At 44.3% G+C, this 26,669-nt stretch overlaps 1 protein-coding gene across 1 annotated transcript in view; it reads right to left on the bottom strand.

Annotated features, from left to right (window-relative positions):
* Positions 1-6,110: 6,110 nt before the first annotated feature.
* The window catches only part of Pdzrn3 (PDZ domain containing ring finger 3), a 218,738-nt gene continuing 198,179 nt past the window's right edge, over positions 6,111-26,669 (bottom strand). Inside the window, exons 4-10 of the mRNA XM_013010315.1 lie at positions 22,640-22,887; positions 19,672-19,759; positions 13,347-13,445; positions 12,179-12,241; positions 10,160-10,261; positions 9,389-9,505; positions 6,111-8,587 (exon numbers count right to left, since the gene is read on the bottom strand). Coding sequence (XP_012865769.1) covers positions 7,016-8,587; positions 9,389-9,505; positions 10,160-10,261; positions 12,179-12,241; positions 13,347-13,445; positions 19,672-19,759; positions 22,640-22,887 — 2,289 coding nt within the window. The 3' untranslated portion in view covers positions 6,111-7,015. The remainder of the gene's footprint in view (positions 8,588-9,388; positions 9,506-10,159; positions 10,262-12,178; positions 12,242-13,346; positions 13,446-19,671; positions 19,760-22,639; positions 22,888-26,669) is intronic.

Here is a 26,669-nt window from a genome sequence, read left to right as displayed (position 1 = left end):
CTGACACTGACAGCCAGCGGATTCTTAAAAGGTGAGTGTCTTAGCTCATTGTTCAGCAAGACCTTGGCCACAGGGCTTGAGTTTGCTGGTGGATCTGTGATCTTTGTGTGTTCTCTTCCTATACTGTTGTAGGCTGAGTATTTGCTGAGCATTTAGGGATTTTGAGCAAACACAATCAACCTTTGGCCTTATTTCTTCATGCTAAGCTTTGTACAAAGCAAGGTATAGGATGTCTCCCTGAAGCTGTAGACTCCATACCTAATTGGGAATGTGTCCCTGTTGTTCATAAGGAAAATGTAGTCAAGATGCCTATTATGGAGAGTAAAGACGAGATGAAGGCAAGGAAGGGAGACATGCAGGAGGGGTGATGGAGTATGAAGTAGAAACAGGTCTTCTATCAAGCCTGGGTGAAAGGAAAAACAAGAGCCAGAGATTTAGCACTGATTGTTTTTTTTTAAATAACAAATATAAGTCTTTATGAAAGTGCTGTTTTTTTTTTAACATTGGTGCCTGGGATTCTAATACATCTCAATTTAAACTGGCAAATCCTGAAGTCTACTTTTTCCACAAGTCTCAGCTCTAAAACCCAATGAACTGGTTTACTACTACTTTTTTTTTCTCTTCAGCACTTACAAACTCCACATACCCCCCTACTTCTTAGAAAATGAGAAAGCTGAGATGATCATTAATTAGGAATTTATTTAGCTCCCTTTTCAGTCTCTTGGCTTCCAAATCATTGGCTCTGAGAAGCTGTTTTTATGGAGGTGGCTGTTTAGTGCCTTTGGGGCCATGGCCTCCACTTAGGAGGCACTGGAGACCATTTACAGGAAGATCTGATTGGCTGGCCCCACCTCTCGCTTTGCTACACACAGCAAGGCACCGTTTAGGAGAGGTGGTCCTGGGAGGGTCCTTAGAGAAGTAGTGTGGCACTAGCACCTCTTAAATTGCCTCTTTCCCTCAATGGTCTCATCTAAGCAGAGCAGGTTCTCCACTGGGATAGTGGTAGGACTTGGTAGGAAGAGCCAGGGGAAACACATTTATACTACCAGCTATAGCTGTGTGCTTCATGGTGGGCTATGGAAATCATAATCCTGGATAGGTAAATGTGGTTTAGTTGGTTGACTTTGGTTCATTGTCTTATTTGTTTCCAGGCCTTTCTTACCTCTGGGCCTTTGTATATGCTGTTTCTTTGCCTGGAATATAACCATTGTCTTTGCCTAATTAATTCTCATTCATCTCAGCTGCAATTAGTTCAGGACACTCTGAAATCTGTGACATTGTCTGACTGCCCCACCCCCCTTCAATCATGTCGGCATTTGTGTGGTGATTCCACACAATTCCACAGTGATTCCATTACTGTTCTCTTGTCCAGTAGACTCTAAGCTCTGAGAGAATTCTCCATTGCTCAAGACCAAGTGTGCACACAGGAACTCTTGCTGGAGGAATCTGTGTGGGCTTCTTACGTGGTTACTGGTAGTACAAGGCTGGCTCTGACTCCTGGGAGTTAAATCAAACCCATCTTATCTGGGGTGGACACTAAACAGAAGACTGAGCACACAATTCCATATAAATCTAGTGTATTGTTTTTGAGAGAACTTGATGGGGTCTAGGAAGTTTTATCTGGCTTTTCAGGACTTGGGTATGACTCACTAAATTGGTGGGCAAATTTAAATTTGCAGTATCCCCATTGAAGGAAGGGCCATTACTTCTCCATCTTTCATTTTGAAGTGATACTGAGTGTTCTGCCATTGAGAAAGAAAGCCATGTTTCAGGCAAAATATACCCCACCCCTCGGTCGACCATGTCCTTTTAGCATTAGTTACAACTGGAAGCTAAAGAAAAATGGATCATTTAAGCAGAAAAAACCCATCTGAACAAAATCCAAAGAACCATACTTCGTTCTGTAACTGCTTAAGGGAATGTACATTTAATCAAAACTGAAGACAACGGCATTTGCCATGAGAATTCTTGCATCTTCTCCCGTTTTAGCAATTTCTTTTTAATTAGTTGATGCTCCTCAGAAATCCTCAAATGGTAAAACAATTGGGAAACAGAAATAAAAGTGGGAGTTGCAGTTATTTACAGCAAAACTGTGGTTTCATCCTTGGTTTGGGGGCAGTTTTGCTAACAAGGAACTTATAACCTACTTCTTTAGTCTGTAAGTTGATAATTATGTGGTTAGTTTTCATACTTGTTTATAACCTTGTTTATAACTAGTATTCTGTAGGCATTGCACACTCCTAACTCGTTTGTTTGTGATCTGTGCTATTTGGGGTCTCTTTGTTTTCACTGTAAAGATGAAAAGCTTAAATTGTGCCCAGATTCCTATTTTTATTCATTGTCATGTGTTCTTGTCAGGAGGGTTAAAATATTCTGTGGTTTAGAACTCCAGAGGAACCAAGGGAAATGCTCATTACCTTAAGCAATTTCTTTTATTCTAATTGTGAATGTCTTATACATATTATCATCTGAGCTTCTGGAAGGAATTGACAGAAGATCAGTGGTCAGAGGTGAAGGTTTAACACCAGACTGAAATCACATCTCTGCACTCACTGGGTAGGGTTTTTCCTTGGGGTCTGCATTGTTGACACAGCCTCTAGCCTCAAAGAAGGATTCTGAGACTGAGGAAGGGAAGGCTGGCCAGTGTTTGGCACATGTGAGCTCCATACTGGGGACTAGCATGGCCCAGTTGTGGCCAGTGTTTGGCACATGTGAGCTCCATACTGGGGGCTAGCATGGCCCAGTTGTGGCCAGTGTTTGGCACATGTGAGCTCCATACTGGGGGCTAGCATGGCCCAGTTGTGGTCTTACGTGAGCTGCATGGGAGATGGGAAGGTCCCACGACCCAAGTGACACCACAAGAGAGAGATGGATCATAACTGTGTAAGTGACCCAACATGTGCAAAACATCTCAATGTGCATAAGTCTGTATTGAAGAAAATAAATGTTTGAAATCTGTTTTTAAGAACATTTTTGTCAAACCTACTCTATTTTACATTTACTTATTTTCTTTGTAGTATTTGGAACTTGCCATGGGCCTCACATATTGGGATATATATCTATACATATGCATAAATAGACTATCCGTTATTTGCATATAACACATGGCATGTATACACATTTATATATACATGGATACATACAGGTGTGTTTATATGTATATATGTGTTACACACATATGTAATATATGTTGGTATGTTGGTACTGAGGCTTGAACTCAGGGCTTTGTGCTATTACTTGGCTTTTCCCTTACTGTTGGTGTTCTTCTACCTGAGCCATACCTCCAGTCCCACCTTTTTGCGGGAAGAGTCTCTTGGACTTGTCTACCTTTGGGCTGGCTTCACACGGGGATCCTCAGATCTTAGCTTTTAGGATCCTAGGCCTGAGCCACCAATGCCCAGCTGGACTAAGCATTTTTAACCAGATTGGCTAGTTGCTACTCTATTGGTCAATGTAGCTTTAGTAAAATTTTATTTCTTTCCTTCTAGACATAAACTAGAGACAGCCAGCCAGTGGAGTGGCTGCCATGGAGATTCAGATGATTGAATTTGTGTATTTTTTGGGGGGGAGGGGAACCAGTTGTGGGGCCTGAACTCTGGGCCTGGGCGCTGTCCCTCAGCTCTTCAGCTCAAGTCTAGCGCTCTACCACTTGAGCCATAGTACCACTTCTGGCTTTTTTCTTTTTGCTTACATGGTGCTGAGGAATCGAACCCAGGGCCTCATGCATGCAAGGCAAGTGCTCTACCACTGAGCCACCTTCCCAGCCCCTGAACTTGTATTTTGTGAACATATTTAGCTGTGAGCAAAACCACTAACAATGTTTTGGAAGAGTGTAGGGTGTAATGATTAGTAGATGGTGTGTGAGTGTGTGTGTACATGTGTGCGAGTGTGTGTCAATATTAAGACTTGAACTCAGGGCTAGGACACTCTCCCTTAGTGTTTTTGCTCTAGAACTCTACCACTTGAGCTGCACCTCCACTTCTGGCTTTTTGTTGGTTGATGGGAAACAAGAGTCTCACAGACATTTCTGTCTGGGCTGGCTTCAAACCACAAGCCTCACATCTCAACTTCCTGAGTAGTGACGAGTACAGGTGTGAGCCACTGGCACCTATCTTTGATCCATTGGCTTTTAATGGCCTCAAACAATATAATTCCAATGGGAAAAAGTGTTATTGTGTGGATTCTTTGATATTGAAAAGTGAGTAAATGGCTCTGTACGATGCAGTGTGAAACAACCTGAAAAACCTGTGGAGGTCTAAGCCTGGGGTTCTCACATGAGTAGGAATCTTATGAGTGGACTTTGGAGGCTCTGTGGAGCCTCCTAAATGGTATGTACTTTGTGTGTGATCGGTACATTACATTATTTTCTGCCAAGAATCTATGAGTCGCAGCACACTCCTCACCAGGCTCAGCGATAAAGTATTGGCAGCGGGGATTGTGAACAAAGTTATTGGTGCGGTAGATGCCATGGAATGTTAGTGACAGCGGAAGATGTGTCCCATTGTTATCCAGAAAACTACCTGGGCCCCACTTGCTTGACAAGGCTTGCACCCTGAGATGCTTGGGAACACGGGCTTATGGAAGAAATGGCAGATTCATGTTTCCTGGCTTATGCCAGTCAGTCTGGGGAATCCGTTGGTGTGTGTGTGTGTGTGTGTGTGTGTGTGTGTGTGTGTGTTTTGCTAACTGTGCTCCTGAATGCAACTTCTCCCCTGTATGGGCTGATTAAGAGATGTGCAGCCAAGTGTTATGTCTGAAGTCTCAGTTTGGTTAGTAATGAATGCATTGCATTTTCCTGCCTCCTCTAGTCTGCTCACTAAGTGACAACTCTTAGGACTCTTGCAACTTTCCTTTGACAGTACTGGGATTTGAACTCAGGCTAGGAAGGCATTCTACCACCTGGGCCACACTCCTGCCATTTCTGCTTTTCCAACAGCACCACACTTTTCCCCAGGTGAACCTGAATTGTGATCCTCCCCACATAGCTGGGATGACAGAAAAGTACTACCATGACCAGTTTTTATTGGTTGAGATGATGGGGGTGGTGATATCCTCCTGGATTTTTTGTTTTTATTTTTTGGCCTGGGGTGGCCATGGATAGAGATCTTGTAACATTGACTAGGAAGAGAGGGTTAGGAGGTAAGAGAACTGGTGATAGAAAGTTGGGAGCCGAGGATCCAATTGTGGCAATAGTTGAACTTGGAGAATACTAAGCTTCACCTTGGAGAGCTGGTTAGAATTATGGAGCAGATGTAATTATCTTAGCAATGCCTGGTTCTGGCAGAGGCAGTGAACAGACATGCTAGTAGTATGGAATAAGTATCTTAGTGTTTTATTTTCATTAAGTTATTTTATGACAATTGTAACTAGTAATTAGTCTTAAGATACTGGTCCCAAAGGAGGGATCTGTATTTGAATGGGGTCTAGGGGAGGAATTAGATGTCTGAGATATTGAAAGGAAAAAAAAACACACTGAACGGTACACCATGCCATTTCAATCAAAATTTCAATTAAATCAGTGAGTAAACCAGATGTCTGGCATCATGGCAAATGAAAATGGTACCTTTCCTAATCTCATCTTTATTGTCACTTTTCAGAAGGTATTATAGCTGAAATTTGTATAAACATTATCACTAGGGAATAATTTGTAGAACATTCTTAGGGTTCTGGCAGTTGTTGCGGTCTGAAAGAGAAGTTTTGAAGCCACCTATTTTGGTGACTTGTTAGTCTGTGTACACGTTGTATGTCAAATGGGAAGTAGAGCCCAGCTAATCAGTTAGTTACTACTGAAAAGCATTAATGATGGCAGTAAGCAAAGAAATTTCATGGTAAAAATGACCTCGATTGATAAAGTTGTTTGCAACCATTCTTATTGATGGGCTCTTGGACAAGTTTAAGCCTTTCCCTGAGATAGGCTGTCAGAATGCAGGATGCCATGGAAAATTCCTTATTAGATTTTGGTAACATGCAAGTCCTTCTACTAGTTAATACAACTAAGGGGGAAAATCAACACTGCAAAAAAGGCTTTTTATTTTTTAAGAACAACTACAAAAATGAAGCATCACATACAAACATGTCAAATAGAAAATAATAATTTATTTTGACTTCATTTTGACTTAATGTTTGTAACTAATGGTTTCATGAAAATTGCTTGGATAAGTCTGTTATCTTTGAATCTACAAAGCAAAGGTTTACTACCATGAACACTTAAAATTCCACAAACAGTCTCCACCAGACAACTTTCCTGTACATGCAAATTCTCCCAACAGGTTGCAATATTTGCCAACATGCTTTGAACTTCCATAAAAGCTGCATGAAATTTTGCTTTCTGTCAAAACTGCGACACTCTCTTGAGAACCATAACCAGGAAAAAAAAATTAAAAGGTACATTTCAACTCTAAAACACTGCTGGTCTGATTATGTGCGTTAAATTGTTAAATACAGGGTTTGGTGGTTTTGAGTTGAAACCTCGACCCACTTAATATATTAATGGCCACAAGGATGATAGACAATCGACAAAGTAACATTATAAAATAGGGTTCCATTAAAAATACATACTGGAAGTTGTTTTTGTGTTTTAGGCAGGAACAAAAAAGCGTGTGTAACTTTTTTTTTCAATAAGAATATAGTTTAAACAAATTATTCTGTGAAAGTATGCTTAATAAAATCTTTTTTTTTTTTGGAAATTTAAACACTTTATGCAAAAGGTAACAAGTAAAAAAGTACAATTGCTATTTGAAAAAAGCTGTTTGTTAATATTGCCTTCTAAGACAGGAAGGGTGTATTGTTATTCATTATTATTAATTATTTTAACCTCCACTTCAGACAGCGCTGTGACACCCGAAGCTGTAGGGGGTGGCCAGGTTGACCTATCCACACGATGACTGCGGTTATCTTATATACAAAACAAACAAACAAACAAACAAACCCCAAATCTTGCCGCATTGAACGAGGCAGGAATCTCATCTACCCCAACGGGAGCTGGTCTCTTATGTACACCCTGCAGACATGAGAGTCATACAGTCGTCACGGACAGGAAGGAATTGTACACCCGGGTGCCGTCCGGGGACTTGGTGCCGTGCGTGAGGAGTTCCTGGATGGTCATCCAGTTGTCGAAGATCTTCTTATTCCTCTTCTTCATCATTTTCTTGTGGCTCAGTTCGAGGATATTGACCTCCTTCCGGTCGTCCGCCCCTTGCTGCTGCTGCTGCTGCTGCTCCTTCAGACAATCCAGCCGGCTCTGCATCATGAACTCGCGCCTCCGCCGCTGCTCCTTGGCCTTCACCAGGTGCTGCTTGCGCTCCTCCTTGCTCCAGTAGCGCCCCATCTTCATCTCGCTCACCGCGTCGTCGTCGGTGGTCATGCCGCTGCGCTCCTCGCGGATGCGCAGCGCGCGCTCGCGCAGCAGCCGGTCGCGCACGGGCCTCTTGGTGATGTAGCGCGTGCCGTCGCTGCGGACCTTCACCTTCCACTCCATCCGGGGCTCGGTGGACGAGTGGGAGGAGTTCAGGTCCTTGCACATGCTCACCAGGCTCATCTGGCTCTGCGCGTACTCCACGGCCGACTTCTGCTGGATGAGCTGCATGTAGCTCTGGTAGTGCTGCGCGTGCGCGGGGATGTGCGCGTGTTTGTACGGGGAGTGGGGGTACGGGGACAGGTAGGCGCCGCCGCCCAGCTTCGGGGGGCTGGCGCTGGGGCTCCGGCCGTCCCCACCCCCGGCGCGGTGATCCTTGCTCTCCGGAGACAGGCCGGGGTCCAGCTCTTTGGCGGCCGGGTTGTTGTAACTCGGGGTGATGGTCTCGGGGTCTTCGGTGATGGCGAGCAGATTTTTGGGGGACGGCCCGTAGGCCTCCGTGGGGGCGCCCTGGGCCGCTCTCCGGAGAGAGTTGTCCGGGGAGGTCTCCAGGGTGAGCGGCGTGCTGCGGCAACTCTCCCCGGTGTTGTAGGCGCTCGAACTATCCTTGTCCGACTTCTCGGGCAGCTCGGTGATGTCGGAGAGCTCGTGGCGGCGCAGGTCGATGCTGGTGTTGTAGTTGCGGAAGGCGCTGTGGTGCAGCATCCACGGCTCGCGCGCGCACGGCTCCTTCAGCTGCTGCATCTTGTGCGCGCGCACGATGCTCAGGCACTCCAGCTCGATGCTGCGCAGCTCCTCGTTGAGGAGCTCCAGCTCCTTGTCCACGCTGTCGGGGTCGCTCTTGCCCGCCTCCAGCGGGCTGCCCGGGTAGTACAGGCCGTAGGGGCTGGCGCTCTTCACCTGGCACTTGAGCTCCAGCAGCTCGCGGAAGCGCTCGCACTCGTCCACCGGGATGCCCAGGTAATCCACGTCGGTGCAGTCGGCCGAGATGAAGGACTCGTTGCTGAAAGGCAGGTCGCCGCTGCCCAGGGTGTCCTGGCTACAGGTGAGCTTCCTCTGGCCCGCCAGCGGGTTGGAGGAGGAGGCCGTGGCGTCGTCGCCGTTGTTCTCCTGCTCGGAGCTCTCGTCGTTGCGCGTGCTCTCATCCGTCCGCCCCACGCCGCTGTCCTTCTCGTGCTGGTTGGACATGATGGTGGCGGTGTCGGTGGTCCCTCCATCTTCCTCGTGCTTCTTCTACAGACAGAACCGACAAGAATGAATGAGGGATCTGGTGTTCCCTAGGCTGACTGCCCCTGAAGGACATGTTGCCCATTGGGCAGGCTCTACATATCGAAAGCTAGTATCACATTATGTAGGGCTAGGTCTCCAGGCAAATGGAGAATTGGCCAGTCCTTATGAGAATACCTCACGAGGTATGAGATTACCTGAGTGGATTCTCATCCCTAACGTGGGGATGAAAGGCAGTTCTGCATGGACTGTTGCATGGTTGCAGGATGCATAGAATTCACAGGGGACTCAGCAAGTGGGTCATTGGACTGGCTATGGGTATGACAGTTCCCTCGCCAAGAGCAGTAGGGTTCTGGGCACATCAGGTTAATCAGGGAAATTGCTTTATTTGGTAAAAACATGACGTAATTTTCTCTGGCTCTCCAAAAACACAGGTATAAATAAATACTATCTATCTATCTATCTACCTATCTATCTACCTACCATATTATATATCATATATATATATACCAAATATATATACCATATATATGATATATATTTACATATATATATGTTTTCCTGACAAATATCGTGTCAGTGATGCTGGGTACTGTCGCTCAGCCTTAAAAGCTTGCTCAGAGAAATGTACTCTTGCTTACATGCAAGAGTATCAGCTATCTTGTTCAAATGGAAAAAGCACTTAAGCAGTTTTCCTGCCATCTTCCAGGCGGGTGGGTTGCTGATGGTCGTTAGCAACATGAAGGGAGATGGAGGAAGCAGATTTTTCTGCAGCTGCACAGGGTATGGGGCTCCCTGGGGTGTTACCTGCTGGAACACGCTGGATGTGAACTGCATTGCCTGGTGGTGCTGTTCCTCAAGCATGTCCATGTGCAGCTCATCCAGAAAGTCATTCCTGTCGTCATCCATCCATCCCTCGTCCAGCTGGGGGTGGGGGTGGGGCGAAGAAAGAAGCCAGTGCATGTCTTAGCAGAGTTCCCTTTGAATTTCATGTTCTCCCTTCCTTTCCTGTCTCCTTCCCTCCCTTCTCTCAAGACAGGACATCACCTTGGGGAAAAATACTTCTGGGTCTCCCTCTAAAAGTCAGAAAGCAAGCTTTCCATTGCTTTGCTGTAGGTCAGAAACTGACCTGGCCTGACCTGGATGTTGCCAATGTTTAGTTGTGGTTTGTTTTCCAGTGACAATTTTTAATCTATGTCAACTATTTTAGGTCTCGTAACAAAAAAAGTAGGTTTACCACCAACTAGCTAGTAAACCTTCTTTGCCTTTAGGAGAGCATGGCAGTCCGGAATCCACAAGCTTGCCAGATGTGTTTTCTTTCTCAAAAGGTTCAGTGTGAGAGCACAGGGCCTTGAGTTCAAGCCCCAGTGAAGGCACAAAAAGAAAAAAAAAGTTTCAAGAACACAGCTATGTCCATTTGTGTATGGCTTCTAACTCACAGCAAGTTCAGCTACCCTTCCCAGGAAGCAAGCACCTGCAAGTTCAGACTAAATACTAAATGCACTGTTCTGCAAGGCTGGGGACTTACTTTGACTTTAGAAATACAAACGCAGTTCTACCTGCAGGAAGCCAACTCACCTGGAGTTCAGGCCTTGCAATCAGCAATGAAAAGTTCTTATTTTCTTCACTGGTCAGAAGAGCCACAGCTTCTTCACGGTTCTGTACCTCTATTCCATTAATCTAAAAAAAGATGTGGGGGTGGGGAGACAACCTGGTTAGATTGTACAAAGAAACTGTATCTTATTTCAGGTCTGCATTGGTTACCTCTCACAGCTGGAACACACAAGTTCCAGGTAGCTTGAAAACAATGCTGATCTGGGGAAGGAAAGGCCTTGCTGATACAGCTTCTCCACTCTATGTGACCCTCCACAGGTATAGGGTATGGGGTGACCGTGATGTGGCAAATCCTAGAAAGTGACACAACTGCTGTTGGGCAGAGGGCATCTTTCAGCTTTACTCTGACAGCACATTCAGGCAGGAGTATAAGTGGAGCACATGGAAGCATCATTACAGGTGCTTCTGAGTAATGTAGGGGTGGGGGGAGAGGCAGCAATGGGTCTGATGAGAGAAATGAGGTAAATGGAGAGCACAGAAGGGGATGCAGTTATGCAGCGTTTCACAGTTACAGTTTGACACGTTAGCCTGGACAACCTTCTAGAGGGATTTCTGCTTGTACGCCCTAGAGATGTGGAGCTCAGCAGGTCTCAGGTGAACACTGAGGTGAACGCCAAGCCTGTTATCTGGCGTTGCTATCTCATGCCAGGGAACCCAGACACAGCGAAAGGTGAGATTCTCCTGGCTGATGTGGCTGGTCCTGATTCCTGGGGGACACGGGGCTGCCCTGCCACAGGGAGGCATGCCACATGGCGGACCGCATCTGCAACTCAGATGGGTCTCTCTCTCTAATTATAAAGACTAGCAACCTCTTTCCCCCCCAAAATAAAAAAAAGATGGTATTCTGTGGATTCTGACCCTTGGAGAATGAAGATCTCCTTCCCAGAGAAGGAGTCTCTGTAGCTGAGGTTGTGGCTCAAGGCTGGGGAAACGTAGAAGGAAATCCAAACTGGGCCAGGATACATGATGGGAAAAACACAGTGGATTCTAAGTGAGAGGAGGCAGAGAGCTGTGCCTCATCTTCACCTAATGAAGCCAAGGATCTCGATTTCAGCTGGGTGTGGTGGCTTACATTGTAAATAGGAGGGCTGTGGTCCAGGCCAGCCTGGGTATAAATCCAAGACACACACACTCTCTCTCTCTCGCTCTCCCTCCCTCCCTCCCTCTTTCTCTCCCTCCCTCTCCCTCTCTCCCCCTCTTCCCCTTCCCCCTTCTCCACACACACACACACACACACACACACACACACACACACACACACACACACACACACACACACGCTACCTTAGAGGCAAGAACAAGATGCTTGAATTCTGAGTCCTTAAATGTAAGACTTTGTGATCATTTTGGAAAATTAGCCAGGGATGTTCCCATGTTAATAACAATGGCTATCTTGAAGTTCTTGGTCTAAAGTTAATCTTTTAGACACCAAAAACTGAGAATTAAAGAGTCACAAGCCATAAAATGGTGGGCCTGATTTCTGTGATGTCAGACTCTGGGTCCTATAGAATGAACCAACGTGAAGCACACTGGCTGGTGTTTGGTAAGGCCCTGTTTAGGTGGGGCCGTGGTCTTCAGATGTCCCTCCACATCTTACTCCTTAGTTTACCTCTGTGTGTGTGTGTGTGTGTGTGCGCGCACACGCCTGTATTGGAGCTCAAACTCCCTTAGCTATTTCACTCAAAGCTCATGTTCTTCCACGTGAGCCACAGCTCCACGTTACCTTTTTGGTTATTAGAGTCTCAAGGACTTTCTTGTCTGGGTTGGCTTTGGCCATGATCCTCAGATCTCAGTCTCCTGAGTAGCTAGGATTATAGGTGTGAGCTTCTAGCACCCTCTTACCTCACTCTCTGACTTAGCTTGGCTTTCCTGTCTGACTTTATGCCCCTTTGTCCTTTAACTTTTACTTCCTGGATATCCTCTATTAGAGCCGCTTGGTTCTTTGGTTCTGGGTATACAAAGAGGCCCCCAGGTTAAACCTACCTGGATAATGCGGTCTCCTTCTCGAATGCGCCCATCCTTGGCTGCAATGCTGTTAGGGTCAATCTGAAACAGACAGCAGACCTCTCTCAGCATGACCCCAGATGTGCATGAAAATAAGCAAGTGCATTTTCCAAAGCCATCCTTAACACAGAATGATGCCCATCCTTGGCTTTTACATGGATGTAAAGGAGACCTAGTATTGGGTAGAGTTAGAGGAACAAGCATCAATCTGACTCCAAGGCCTGCCTCTGGTTAGCTTCCTGCTTGCCAGTCCTGTTCTGCACAGAATTCCGCACAGCTCTGCAAACCTGAGGGTTTACAGATGACTCCTGTTGCACACTTAGTAATTAAAAGGCAATCAGGGATGCAGATCAGGTTAAAAGGTGGCCCCCATTATGGTGACTAGCAACCCTACCTTGATTATTTTGTACCAACTGCTTACATTAAATTTGGGGAATAATTTCAAGAATAGAATTGCTACAAATGGGAATGTGTATGGGAGAGATGTGTTAAAAGACCATGATACAAAATGCCAAGCGTCATCCAGAGACAGCTGTTATTTTCTGATGAAACTGCATCTCTGTCCTTGCAAGGAAGGGCATTCATGGTAAAGAATCGATAGTGAAGTCAGTTGCTTGGTACTGTTTTCTTTTGTTTATTTTCTATGAAGAGCAAAACAGCTTTCATGTAGGGATTTCATCAGTACCTATAAAAGACTGTTAAATGATATATATATATATATATATATATATAGTTTGCATATAGTTTATATACATGCCACCAAAATTAGAGAGAGGGTGAGAGGGAGGGAGAGACTAAAATGTCTTTGTGACTCTATGAACCATTCTGCTCAAGGATCATGAGTTAGGAAACACAAATTTGCTGTTCCCTCGGGGCTGAACACCAGAACCATGTAAATGGCACCATTTTATGGTTGATTTGAACCTTCTCCAGGGTAATTCTGCCGTATGTGCTGACATTAGGACATCACCCTCCTGTTCAGCTTCAGTTCCCTAGTGTGTGATGAAGGAGACAGGTGATCTGTCTGTGTCTCTCCAAAGACTTCTGGAGGAGCTAGAGTTAGGGTTGGTGAGCACATCAAACAAAAGACAAAAATCCCACCCTTTGGGGCTTCACCTTATAATGTTAAAGAATTCATTTTTTGTACCTCACTTATATAAATGCCAATGTCATCTTCATCATCTGTCCGGTAGCATACGGTGAGCCCCAGCTTGTCCTGGCTGTTCATTCTGTAGAGGTCTACTTCCTAGACAAAGCAAGCACTGCTGGTGAGACGCAGGCAGGCACTGGGAGCTGGCAAGATGTCAAATGCTTTGAAAATATTTTGTTTATAAATGATGAACTGGCTTTCTTTGCATTCGATTGTGTAGAGCCAGTTAACTTACTGAACAAAAAAGTGATTATGGACATGGGATCAATGCCCAGGGCATTTCTGACCTTTCAGTCAATATAAAGTCATTTTGAAAATAGTTATTTTATTGATCTTCCCAAAGAAAAATTACCCATATTTTACTCAGCGTCAAGACCTCAGGGGTAGGGCTTTTAAAAAGCATTTCTTCAATGTCTGCCACAAACAATGATATTTCCATACTCCAAACCACCTCTCCATTTCAGTACAAATGTTTCCAGTGTGTTCGGCTAGATTATTTCACGTTGTGTTCCCTTAATATTCTGTCACAGAACTTGCAAACAGATTTACACAAAATTGATCCAAGAAAGGAGAGTAGAGTGATAGTGTGCAATTAATGTTTTCCACCACAGCGCTGATATTTACAGTGGAGGAAGGAGGTTCAGCTGCTATTACTACAAATTAAATAAGAGGAAAGCAAAGTGAGCCCAAACACAGGCTTGTGATGACAGGAAATGATACTGTAGAGCCAATTAGTTTGCATTCCAGGGTAAAGTCAGAACCTTGACAACTGTAGGAGCTCTGGGAGGACATGCTGGGTTCCCCGAAAGGAACTCAGTTTCCCTTAGGAAAACATGTAGACCTGTGTACAAATCCCCGTTCTACCTATGTTGAGAAGTTCAGTCAGAGGCTTATTTTACAAAACTGAGCTCTGTTCCATCACTAGCTCCTGTTGGACAGGGTAGGATGGCCTCTTAGCCTGGCTCCTGATCCGCAGAAAGCCCACAGTAAGCTGCAGTGTAATAACTATGTGTAATAACTGTCTGCTTGCCTGTGGTTATGGGTACAGGGGGCACATTATCAATGCCTCAATAGGACACCTTTAATTTATTTCCCGATCACTGATACATTAATTCAGTGACTGCCTAATTATAGCTCTAGTAATGTATAGTAAATTCACATTTACTAAAACTACAAATTTCTGGTAATTTAGTTGCCTTGTCTGGAAACTAATGTTTTTAGAACCCATTGTAAACATGGGTAAATGGATAATATATAATGATAATGGCAAATGCCAAGTCCTTTGAAATACCAATTGTCCTGCTACAAATAGAGTGGTCACGTGGTGAGAACTTTGGACTATTTCTACCCGCATCACTGATAATTAAGTGGAGGATCACTTGTGCACCCTTACACACTTAGTTTGCTGCCTCTTCCTCCATGTTCAGTTAGCAAACTAGTACAGGTAGGTTATCCCTAATCTAAAGCGATCTTTATGACACATACACATTTTCATGTACACACCTGAGCCTCATCCCGGCTAGATACCTCATTACGTATGTGCAAATGTTCCAAAATCTGAAATCCAAAGCCCTCTGGTCCCAAGCACTTTAGATACAGATACTCAAAGCTGAAGTCGATTCTCTGCAAATGCTTAATAACTGCTTCCTGCTTCGGCAGGAGGCCAAGGTGGCTCTATTTCTAGGGTTTCTCCTAGTGAGAATAGTCTTAGAAAACACGAACCCTCACAATAGCACAATGCAGCAGAGTTCAACAGCACCTTTAGCCTTCAACTCAAATCACTAATCCTCTCAGGAACAGAACTGTCCCTGTCACATTCTCAGTTTGTAACAGGGCCAAATTCCTTCCTTCACATAGATAAGTGGCCAGCCAGCCTCCGCTCCCAGGCGACACAGGCACTTGTGAGGGGAGGGAGGAGGAGGTGCTGACTCTTAATCCACTCCACAGGCCAACTGGTTGGAAGCAAAACCTGAGGACCCGATCTTTAAAACAGACCTAAGAATGGCAGCGGCGTACACTCTGGGACCATGGTACCATCTTGGAGGTGGTCTATGTTTTTATATTTATGCGTTTCTTTCAGTTCTGCTATTTTTGAGTTTTCTCTGTTTTCTTTCCCTGATTATATTTAATTGCAGTCATAATATTCAAAGTATAACCTATGAAACTTGAGGGCAGGGATGGGTTGGGAGAGATGAAGGAAATGATGAGAGGAGTATCAGTCAGAATGTGATGTACTTATAAACTGATTTATTGGATGGTAACCCCTTTGCACAACTACTTCAAGATAATAAAAAAGACAATTTATAAATTATATATTTAAGAAATAATTATAAATCATAAATCATACAATTTATATTATATAATTATATTTAAATTACATACTTTAGATAATATAATTTATACTTGTAAATATAGAACAGTTTGATTTATCACCTAAAATTATAAAATATAACATTATAAATTAGAACATAATTATAAAATATAACCTTTTATAAAATTATGAAAAATTATATTTGTATAAGCTTATACAAATACTTAAATATAATACAAATATATAAATAAAATTAAAAATAAAGATTTTTTTGTTATTTTCAAGTACTTGTACAAAGGAGTTGCCATTCACCAAATCAGTTTATCAGTACAATGCATCTTGATTGATATCGCCCCTTTCATCATTTTTCCCCATTGGTCTGTTTTTAAAGGATGAGTCTATCAGACAAACCGATGATGGCAAATCATGAGTGATAACCAAGCAAAGGATATTATTCTAGAGTTTAGGAATGTACTTAACACTGATGCTGGATACACTGGTGGTGGACTATACCATCTTAGAAGCTGAATAAAAGCCAGAGAATCATCATTTAGGACACAGCCTAACCCTCGCTGTTCAGTTTTTCTGAGTGGTCCCATACCCCAGAAAAGAGGCTGTGCTCGTGGTTTATGGTTAGACCTAGAAGAGGCTCTTGAGAAACCCAGAAGCTCTTGAGAAACAACAGTGGAAGAGCTGCTGTTGTCTTTGGATCTTTACAAGTCTTTGGTTAACCATAGCTGGGAGATAAGCCATGGCTAGTGGGAGGATGGCTTGTACAATAAATGCAATGTCTAGCTTCAAATGCTGTGTATAGTAGGTGCTCACTAAAACTGAACACATGAACTTGAGATTGTGTGGCAGGTGAAGGATCAAATGAAATAAGCTTAGCTGTGTGAATTATGAGCAAGGTAGCAAGTCACTTCACAATTTTAAAATCAGACACAGTATTTGGGCTCAATGGAAGGTGAAATTCTTCACTTATTGAGCGGTTTGGAAAATCTCAATATTGCTTTCTGCCTCTGAGCCAGCCTTACACCAATAAGCTCTTGACTGAAAGGATCGAGGTTATCATTACAGATCTGTCTATGATGATGGAGATAAGATTTCACCGAAGACCATTAATCAAACTACTATGAATAATGTATTAGCATTATCTGGATAAAAGCTACCCGCATGGCTGGTGTCCTGTTGCTGCTTTCTGGTCTAGATGGACTATTTGATAAACACCAGCAGCTAGGCCTACTTTGTAGACGGAATGGACATGCTATTCCAATTAGGAATATAAAGAGGACCATTCTATCTTGTGACTAAAGTTCTCTGTTACAGCATCAGCCACTTGAATCAGAAGGGATTGCAAACATAACATGAATGGTTTATTCACCTCCAAGAGGCCTGGCCACTGATGCATTGCTCTTCACCTAACTGGTCCAGGACTGCTTTGCATACTTCTTTAACTTACCTCACCAGTATCTATATGCCTGCATGGTGCTATGTGTAGTGATGTCTCTAAAAAGACTGCATTTTTTTTCCCTTAAGGACCTTACACTTGAGGTAGGGTAACAAAGACATTTTTTCCTTCAGTAATTCTTTAGGTGGCTAACTATTTGGTGCCTTCTCTATGCCTGGCATTACTTAGGCAGGAGGCAGACAAGGGTTGGTCTCTCATGGCTCTAGTATGCTGCTGGGGGAGACAGATGGTAAGGAGATAATGGTGATTAATAGACGAGTCGTTAGAAGGCTGACTCAGTGGAGGCGGGGCAGACCCCTGGCCAGGCTCCCTAATACAGTTCTTTAGCTCTGTGTCTCATAAGCCACAGTGAGAGATTTCTAAATTGGCTGGAGCCCCCTGCATCACTTCCAGGACAATCCCAATTTCCATTTAGTCTAGGAATTCAGGTGGGGAGGTCACTTTAGCCCCTGTTAAAATGGTAGCTTCCTTCTTCATTCCATTCTCAGGACGACATCATCAAGGCAATATGGGTAGGCTGCAGCTTTGGAGCCCCAGCTAAGATGCTACTGTTGAGTCACCAGGGAAATTAAAAGAACAGAAGAGTGGAAAAGCCTTCTTCCGACATCCATTGCCTTTCATAATTGCCTATAAGAAGACCTAGAGCAGGTGTTCAGTACCTGAAAATTTATGGGTAATTATTTGGCTGCTTAACCCTTGGGGTATACTTGGGAATAATCCCTTGAACTCTAAGCAATTTCACAATAACAGGGATTTGACACTTACCTAAATATGATCATTTTGTGTACTGTAAGAGAGAGAACATCTGTTTTTCTCTGTGCATTGGCTTTAGTAACATCCCAGTGTGCTCATATATATTGTCCTCGCATAGAACGCTGGTGGAACGGGTTGTTCCTTCAGAGGTGCTGACTTTGTATTTATTCAGTGGGGGTGAAGAGCACCGTTTGGAGAATGGTGCTTTACTTGAAAATAAACCTGACCCTTCTGCAATCATATCCAGCAGCTGGAACAAGGCAGGCCGGAGACAGACAAATGGTGACAGTTCAAGAATGGCTGTGAGCTGGCTAGTGCATGCCAGCCAAGGAAAGGAGCCTTCCCATCCAGTGTGGAACCAGGGCACCCCTCAAAGGGGCTACAGATGGCCACATTCTGGTTTTCTAAGGAATTAAAAGCCAATGTCCAGTAGTGCCAATGGGTGGGAGAGCTCCTTAAAGCAAGCAGGGTGGTCATTGTCTGATGCTGTCTTTCCTTGACAAACTTTGTAGCAGATGCTCTGTAAAAGCTAATGGGTAGACCTGAAGCATGGCTCTAAAGTTCACAGTGTCAAAAGTCTCGTGTAAAACACACCAGGAGTTCTCTAGACACTTGGTTTCTTTATCTCTGCTTTTATTTATGCAAAGTCTAATGGTCAGTGTCATTTTTCTCCAAGGAGCTCAGCCAATTCTAGTCTTTGGTGACTCGGCAGGGACAGTGTGGTGGGCACTGGTGTCTATGCTAGGTGAATGATGGATGGGACACTGTGACTCAGGAAGGAGCACAAAAAGACACCAGGCTTGGTTGTCTTCATCTGAGATGCTGGTGTCTCAGTCAGGGCTTCGGTGACTGTAAGGTGTATCAGGGCCCCAGGACCTTGTTAAATGACACACTCTGGCTGTGGAGGTCTTGGAATCAACATTCCGTGGTTCTCACATCTCCCAGGTACGGCCAGCCTGCCTATCTTGGCACCATACTCTAAACAACAAGGTCCTGGGGTACTGTTTCCTGCCCGACTCAAGAGATTTTCAGAAGTGCCTGCTTGAGAATTCCTCCATTCAGGTAGAAAGAATCACATTAGCCTAGTCATATTAGCTAATATTACTCATATTAGCTAATTTTTCCAGAAAAACATATAGAGAGCAAGAAGTGGTACTACTGGTATCCAGTGCATTTAATTCTATGAACTGTCTATTTAGGGCAGTGGGTGCTGACAGTCTACTTGCTACCTTAGTTGATTTGATTTGACTAAAGAGAAACAAAAAGCAACAACAGACTGGTGATACATGGTTGTCCCCCCCAAAAATCACAAGGCAGAAAGGCTCATATTTGGCAGATACCATGGAGGTTCAATGAACAGTAAATCTCTTGAAACTTATAGACAGAACATATTTGCAGGGAGAGACTCACTCTGGGAACAGGCCCTTTCTATTTGGAGTATATGATAATCACTCACATCGTTCACTTATTGAGTATTAGTCTTTGAGGAAGATGCGGTTAGGAACATAAATGCCCAGAAAGAGGAGGCTTGCATTAGATACAGGATGTGCAGATGTCCCGGGGTCCAGTGCTGAGAACTGGCCCTATCTTTAAACAGCCTGGTTGTTTTGCTTTGTTTTGAACTGCAGGAGGGAAGAAAAATCCAGCTGTACCCTTTCAAGTGCACAACTGAAGTGGGTTCTGCTTTTCATCATTCCACTTGCATCATAAACTTGATTGTGCTTGTAGAGAACATGACATTCTATGTGTCCAATAGACTTCTCAAAAGGAGACAAAGGTGTGCTACTTACCTCCAGCTCCAGCTCCTCTCTGTCCATCTCCTGATGCATGTCTCCCATGTAATCATTTGGATCATAGTATTCATGGGCTGAGGAGTGCCTAAGGAACAATAAATACTCCTTAAGGAGCTGCTTCCAGAATCAGGTACTTTTTAAAAATCACCCTCATCACATCTTGTCAGGTGGAGCCTTCCACAGTAACTCCTTTTCACTTTACATAGGGGTTTCTGAATCTTTGAATTAATAGTCCATTTTCTATATGTGTCATAGCATCACTTACAAGTAGTGAAACGAGCCCTGAACCACCGCCTTTTCCTGTCTGGCATTCATGATTTCCCCTTCCATATCTTGTCCTTCCCAGCAAGCTGACAGTTAGCTCCATGTCCATTCCCCTGGGATGTGGCTGTCCATGGGGGTCGGGGCCTCTATCCTAATGTTTCTACCCCTTAGACTTTATTTGCTCAGGGAGAGTTAAGATGCAAGGCACAAGGCGAGGATGGATGACTTAGTTCTTTCCAGAATCCATCTGCTAGCCCACTATCATGCGATTCAAGGTGACTCATTTCTAACTCCTCTCTGGGCAGGAGACAGGAGACAGGCCTATACTTCCTGCTGCCTGCTTCTTCATTTGATTTTTATCTCTTAGGAGAAGGAGGCTCGACTTCAGGCAATGCTCAGAGATTCATGCTGACCTGGGCCATCAGTCTCAAGGGCGGTGATGGAAACTGCTATACTATCAGCTAGAACAGTGAATTTTTGAGTTGTCTGGACTGTAAGAAATGTGTTACTAGCATTACATAGTGCCTGTAAGGTAGGCACAGCCAGGCAGACATAAACGCATATGGGTGTGTGTGTGTGTGTATGTGTGTGTGTGTGTGTGCACATATATACTCATGCTGCTAGGAGGCCAGGAGCCATCTTCTGGAAACATCCATAGTGGAACAGAGCCTTGCAAAGGCAAAGGGAATGAAAATCTGCCAGCTGGCAGCTCTGAAGGAGCTTTGAGTCCACAGAACAGAGGCGAGTGGTACATTGCTGCCTTGGATTGCTGTTGGCTGGGGACCCAGCCTGCCCCAGTTCTTAAAGGTCAGGCAGCCATTAAGGGGCTCTGGTCATCCCTCCCAGGCACTTAAGACAACAGAGCAGATTTGAGTGGTCATTTAAGCAAGGGCTGGCTTTCAATTTTCCAGACCCATTGGGCAAATATACTGCCTGCACTTAAGGGGCTTTTAGACCTGAGGATACTGTTCAGAGGGCTGGGCCTGCAAACATCCACTCAATGCTCCCCACTCCGGCCGGACGCTCACTCTGGGTGCTGCCTGACCTCACAGCCAGACCGGGCAAGGCCTGACCTCTGGTCTCTTCTGACATTTCCCAAGTCATCCCTGGGGGAATGTCATGTCAGGTTAACAAGACGTAAGAGGAAATTAGGGGTTTGGCATCCCAAAGGTCTGTCGCTGTGAGAGTTCAACCTCTGAGGGTAGCCTGAGAAGCCTCATCAATAATGTGAGACTGTGGCAGTCTGGCTTCTCCCATAACTGGTTTGAACAGCCATACTTAGGGAATGGGCCAGCTGTTTCCCAGGACTGCTTACCACTACAGTGTCATCGCTCAGAACTGGGACTTGAGGTCTGACAGCCCTGCTTCTCCACCAGCCACCGCCACCTTAGCGAGCAGCAGGTGCTGAGAGTGCAGCGCCCCGTTTGTGCGGGAGGAACAGCTGCGAGAGATAAGGGAGGCCACAGCCTTTAGCCCATTTGCACACTGCACGTGTCGGATGGCGGTCCCTGTCCCCTCCCCTGGTACAGTGTCAGTGACAACAAAGCTTGCTTCGGTCAAGCTTGGGGAATTAGTGCTGAGAGCTGCTGACAGCTCACCACTAAACCCATGCGATGAAAGGCAAACCTTTGGCTGGAATCTGACAGAACCAAAGGAAATGTGGGCTCACTGTGGCTACTGGGTTACTAATAGAAACTTAAGAGGCACTGCTCAAGGATTCCCTGCAAAAGGGAAAGCGCCCTTTAAAGCAATGCATCTAGTCAATTATCCCGAAGAGCTGGGATGAAATGGATGTCTTGTGCCAGCCAGGGAATGTGTGCCTTTGGATACCCAGTCACAGGAGAGAGCTACATTTAATAGGACTTCTTTAAGCCAACCATCTAGCTCAGAAAGTTTCTTACTCTTCACTTTTTCTTGAGTATTTTATGTCCATCACAAAATTAATGATCACCACTACCATATGCTACGCTAAGGATTTCCCACACATTTCTTCATTTAATACTTCAGCTGTCCTATGAGATCAATATGATTTTTATCTCCATTTGCGTACAACATAGGAAAACGAACCCCCAATTCCCCAACTTCCACAGCCAGGAATTAGTTTGAGCATCAGGTTTGTCTGACTACAAGGTTCTATGTTTCTTACATAAAGCAGGAAGGCAGAGTCATGCAGAAATGTGTTTGAATCACACAGCTGCTATTTAATTGGCCCAGGCAATTCTGACAGGGACGTGCGCGGGCTCAGGGCCTGGCTGCAGGTTGGAAATGAGACCCACGGAAGCGGAGGGCATAGCCACTGGGGCTCTTGCCACTCACGGCTTGCTTGGTTGTTTATTTCTGAGCCCAGGCATCATTCCCTCCAGTGAGAGCTACAAAAATCTGCAAATTACCATTTGCGGTGATTAAATTTTATTTCAAAACAACTTTTACAACATTTGTAAGTAATTTTGTTCTGAGAATATAATTTGAATAACTCTGCTGCAGGGTTATAATAAAGTCATTAATATGTCAGAGTAGTTTTGAGCAGGACTCAATTTATTGCATCTATAAACAATAAAGTTAAACACAGGCGACTTGGGGAGGAAAAGTGTAAGATGTATTCATTTTCTTCTCTGCACGGAACAGACAAAGTCAACTTTGCCCTAAATTTTAACATTTAATTTATTTTACCAGGTTCCTGAATCACGACTGGGTTACTTACTCCTCTGGCAGCAAGTAGGGGTCCAGCACAGGTGGGCTGGGTGAAGATATCTTGGTCAGTGCCATGATGTGTTCAAAGGTGATGTCAGTTTGAGTGCCTGTATCCACCAGCTGCGACTCTGCAGGTGGCGTGAACATTTTGGTCCGAGGTGTCCTCCTCAGTACCTGGACCACAATGGGCTCTTTGGCTGTCTTGAAAGCTTCCACAGCCTGGTCATGAGTTGCTCTGGATAAATCTTTGCCGTTTACCTGTGGAGACATAGAAATGGTGGGACATGGTTAGAATAAAGCCAACGGTAGAAAGACTGGTGTGGAGGAAGAGTTTCTGGGTAAGAGTAGCTAGCGGAAAGAAACAACACAGAGAGCTAGAAATCTTGCATTCTCTGTGCTCTGGCTTTGTGAAGAAGGTATGGTGGGAAGGAGGCCAGTTTGGAGACCTACAGATCTGGTATTAAATGGTAAGTCTCACAGTGGGAATATCTTGGCATCTTACCAGGAAGTCTTTAATGCAATTTCACCATTTGCTCATTTTACCCATAAAAAGAGCTGCCCGAGGCTCTTTTTTAGCAGGCAGTGATAGCTTAACTAGAAATTAATTACATTGTCCTATTTCCATAGTGTGTATTTTTCCCCCCAGTTTGTGTTAGGTGATACTTGTCTTCCTTTTATGACTATAGTACAAAGTCTCTTTTTAAAAATTGGCTTGTTTTTCCTTAAAAAAAAATCCACTGAAACCAGCATAGATTGTAGGCAGAGATGTGAAATATAGAGAAGAAACTCCAAAGAGCAATGGCTGGGAAAACAATAGCTTAATTACTGTTTTAGTTCCTGTAGTCAATAGTGCTTGGCTTCTGTTGTAGCTCCAGTGGCTCTACTTACTGAACAACTGTCATTATATGACTCAGGTGAAGACATTTCTCTGTCGTTCTCTTTTTATTGTTTTGGCAAGTGGGAAGGACCAAAGGTATGCTTACCTCCCTTGTCTCTAGCCTCTAAGTAGCCCATGTTAAGACATAGCTAGGTGCTTCCTGGTGGTTGAGAATGGCGGAGGTCATTGGAACCCTTGTGAATAACTCAACATAGCTCTAGCTTTAGAACAGAAAATGCCAGATAAAACACACTAGAACTTTATTTCTAGAAAATGAAATCAGTTAAGCAACCCAGAGGTCCAACTATTTAACGCACCCTCCCATGTAGCTTGGGATTGGAGTCATGAAACATAATGCCCAGCTATGAGTTAAGAAAGGGTTCACAAACCATTCAGCCAGTGCTCACCTGAAACTACAATCCTCTCAATCTCAGCCACCCACTCAAGGAAGCTAGGATTGCAAGTGTGGGCCACCAGTGCCTGCTATGATGTCTTTTTATTTATTTTTTTGTGCCGATACTGGGGTTTGAATTCAGATCTTGGGTGCTTTCTCTTAGCCTTTTTACTCAATACTGGTGTTCTAACAGTTGAGCCATAGCTCTGTTTTCTTGCCTGGGCTGGCTATGAATCAAGATCCTCAGTTCTCAGCCTCCTGCTATCTAGGATTATAGGTGTGATCTACCAGCACCCAACTGATCTCTTTATGCTTAAAGCTCAAGAAAGAGTGGCAGAAGACATTAACTTTGACAGTTGGTCAGGGGTGGAACCCTAGCTTTGGGAATTTATCGTCTTGAAGTCTATTTTCTCATCTGCAAAAACAGTATAGTTATAGTATGTTGTATCTTGGGGTTATTGCACAGTTTCAATAAGATAATCTAATGCTAGTTCCTATCATGCCAATCATAACTAAGATATCAGCACTTAAGAGAGAGCCTATACCAGAGTAGTTACACTTCCTTAGGAGACAAACAATATAGGAATCAAAGCAGCAAACTCCAGGCTGGTAAGGTGGGCTTGAGAAACTGATTTACCCAAAGACTTCACTTTCCTGCCTGTGTTGCGTTCCCAGACTCCCAATGTATGCATGAATATTTTTCAGTCTCTAACATGGGATTTTCAGGGGTGGAGAGTGGGGCTTATAACAGATCAGTTATACAGGTCTTGACCCGTGCCACACAAGCTTCTTGACAAGGCATTTTAGGGATCATTACATCCTCTTAAAAGACGATCTGACAAGGCGGGAGTTTACTGTCCTAGATGATCCATTCTTGCAGCCAAATTTGTTTTGAATTACCTTGCGCACATCACACTTATTACACTGTCATCTCAGAATCACATCGCTGAGAGACTTAGCGAGGTGATGACTGTGGTGTACGCTGGCAGCCAAGCGAGAATGACAACCTTTATGCATGGGATTAGCATTACATCTACATTACCCCAAACGACGCCTATGATGACTGCGATTATAGGCGGGATGCACATCCAATGACGTTTGGCCCCGGTCAAATTAAATATCATTAACTCGCCCAATTGAGCAGATTGCCTTTAAAACAGTTTATGCAGCTCTAAAACCAAGTAAATGGAATGTTTTGGAAGAAGAAGTGCTGATTGCAAAGTTTATCTTTATTATAAATTAAATGCCTAAGTTATTCACCTACGGCTGTGGCTGGTCTCCTGGGACTGAGGTGCAATTATGGTGAAAAATCCAATCAGTGAGACTCCACTCAAACAACACCTCGCCAATAGGACGCGACACTAAGGGACCTTAGAGAAGTTCCTTAGTGTAAGGTCTCTCACGACAAGACAGGCAGTTATGCCGAGGGCTTGGAAGGATGCTTCGTGGCTCCACCTCGCCTTGGGAACATTGCATTGCTCTCTGGAAGGAGGCACTGTGGCTGTCTTTTCTACTGTCACTCTTGAGAACAAATACCAAGCTGGTGGAACTTCCACTGGGTACAATCCATCTAGCGCTTAGACCTTTGCGCATGGAGCATCAGGATAGTTATTTGGTGAGACTGGTTTTCTTTTTGGCTGCTTGGAGTGGCATCTTAGGGGATACGGGAGCCATTCCAAAAATGGCTAGAAAAATGGAGGAGAGGGTGAGCATTTTACCAAGACAATAGGTGTGCCATTTGATTTGACGGAGGAGGCAGACAGATTTTAGAACTGGCTGTAGGAGCCACAAAGAGGCTGGATTGTCCTGGTCTCTCTAGAAATACCGCTGGTTACGACGGACATGTTGTATGCCCTTTTGGAGCCCAGGCAGCTCTCAAAAGTTTCCTACCACTTAATTGAAAGCATTTCAGGATATTTAAAAACTGTAACATTTGCAAGAGACAGGCAGCCCTCCCTTCAACTTAGAAAATAAGTATTTATAGGGGCGACATGGGAGATTTTTCAGGATCGGTCTATCACAATCCCCTCTATTTCTGTTAAATGCACAAACGACCCCAGTATAAAATACTAATGCAATTTTAAATTCAGCCCACTATAAATTGTGCCCCTGGCTTAAATTCAACCTTTATAGGGATCATTTCATTAAATCCAGGGGCCGTGATTTCATTTTGTAAAATATCACACCTGTGTTTTCCAAAGTAATTAAAATGTAAGATTCCACTGGAAGCAAGAAATGATAATAAACCACCTAGACAAAAAGTGAAAGGTTTCAAGCTCTGATTTAAGTTAGACCAAAAAAATTTTGTTCTTATTCAGGGAATTTCTGGATGTCTTAAGTTACATCAAATTCATGGTCTGCTCTAGCCTTGATGGAACATAAAGATGGCATATGCAAAAGGTGGGCATTTTGGCAGCTATGAAGGAAAGAGAGCTTTGAACAAAGGGTGTTTACATCACACAGGTTATGAATGAAGATGTGAACCAGAGCTGCCTGACTTCCTACACTGGCTGTGCTGACAACTGACTCAGTTCCAAAGCAACAGGAGGTTTATGTGTTGGCAGGTGATCATGTTGAGCTGTAGGGGTGAGGCTGTGGTGAGGTGGGGTTGTCATTAGCAATAGGGAGAGGAGAAATGGGCCTTGGACAAGCATCTGACCTCAAGGAAAAGGAATACAAGGCCTCACTAAGGATGATGTTGCTTGTCTGGGTCTGGGAGCAGATGCCTGGGCTGGGGGACTAGGTCTACTGGCCATTCCCAGGAACGTG

This window comes from Dipodomys ordii, unplaced genomic scaffold (assembly GCF_000151885.1).
Source record: "Dipodomys ordii isolate 6190 unplaced genomic scaffold, Dord_2.0 Scaffold12, whole genome shotgun sequence".
Lineage (NCBI taxonomy): Eukaryota > Metazoa > Chordata > Mammalia > Rodentia > Heteromyidae > Dipodomys > Dipodomys ordii.
This window is presented reverse-complemented; position numbering and strand designations above follow the sequence as displayed.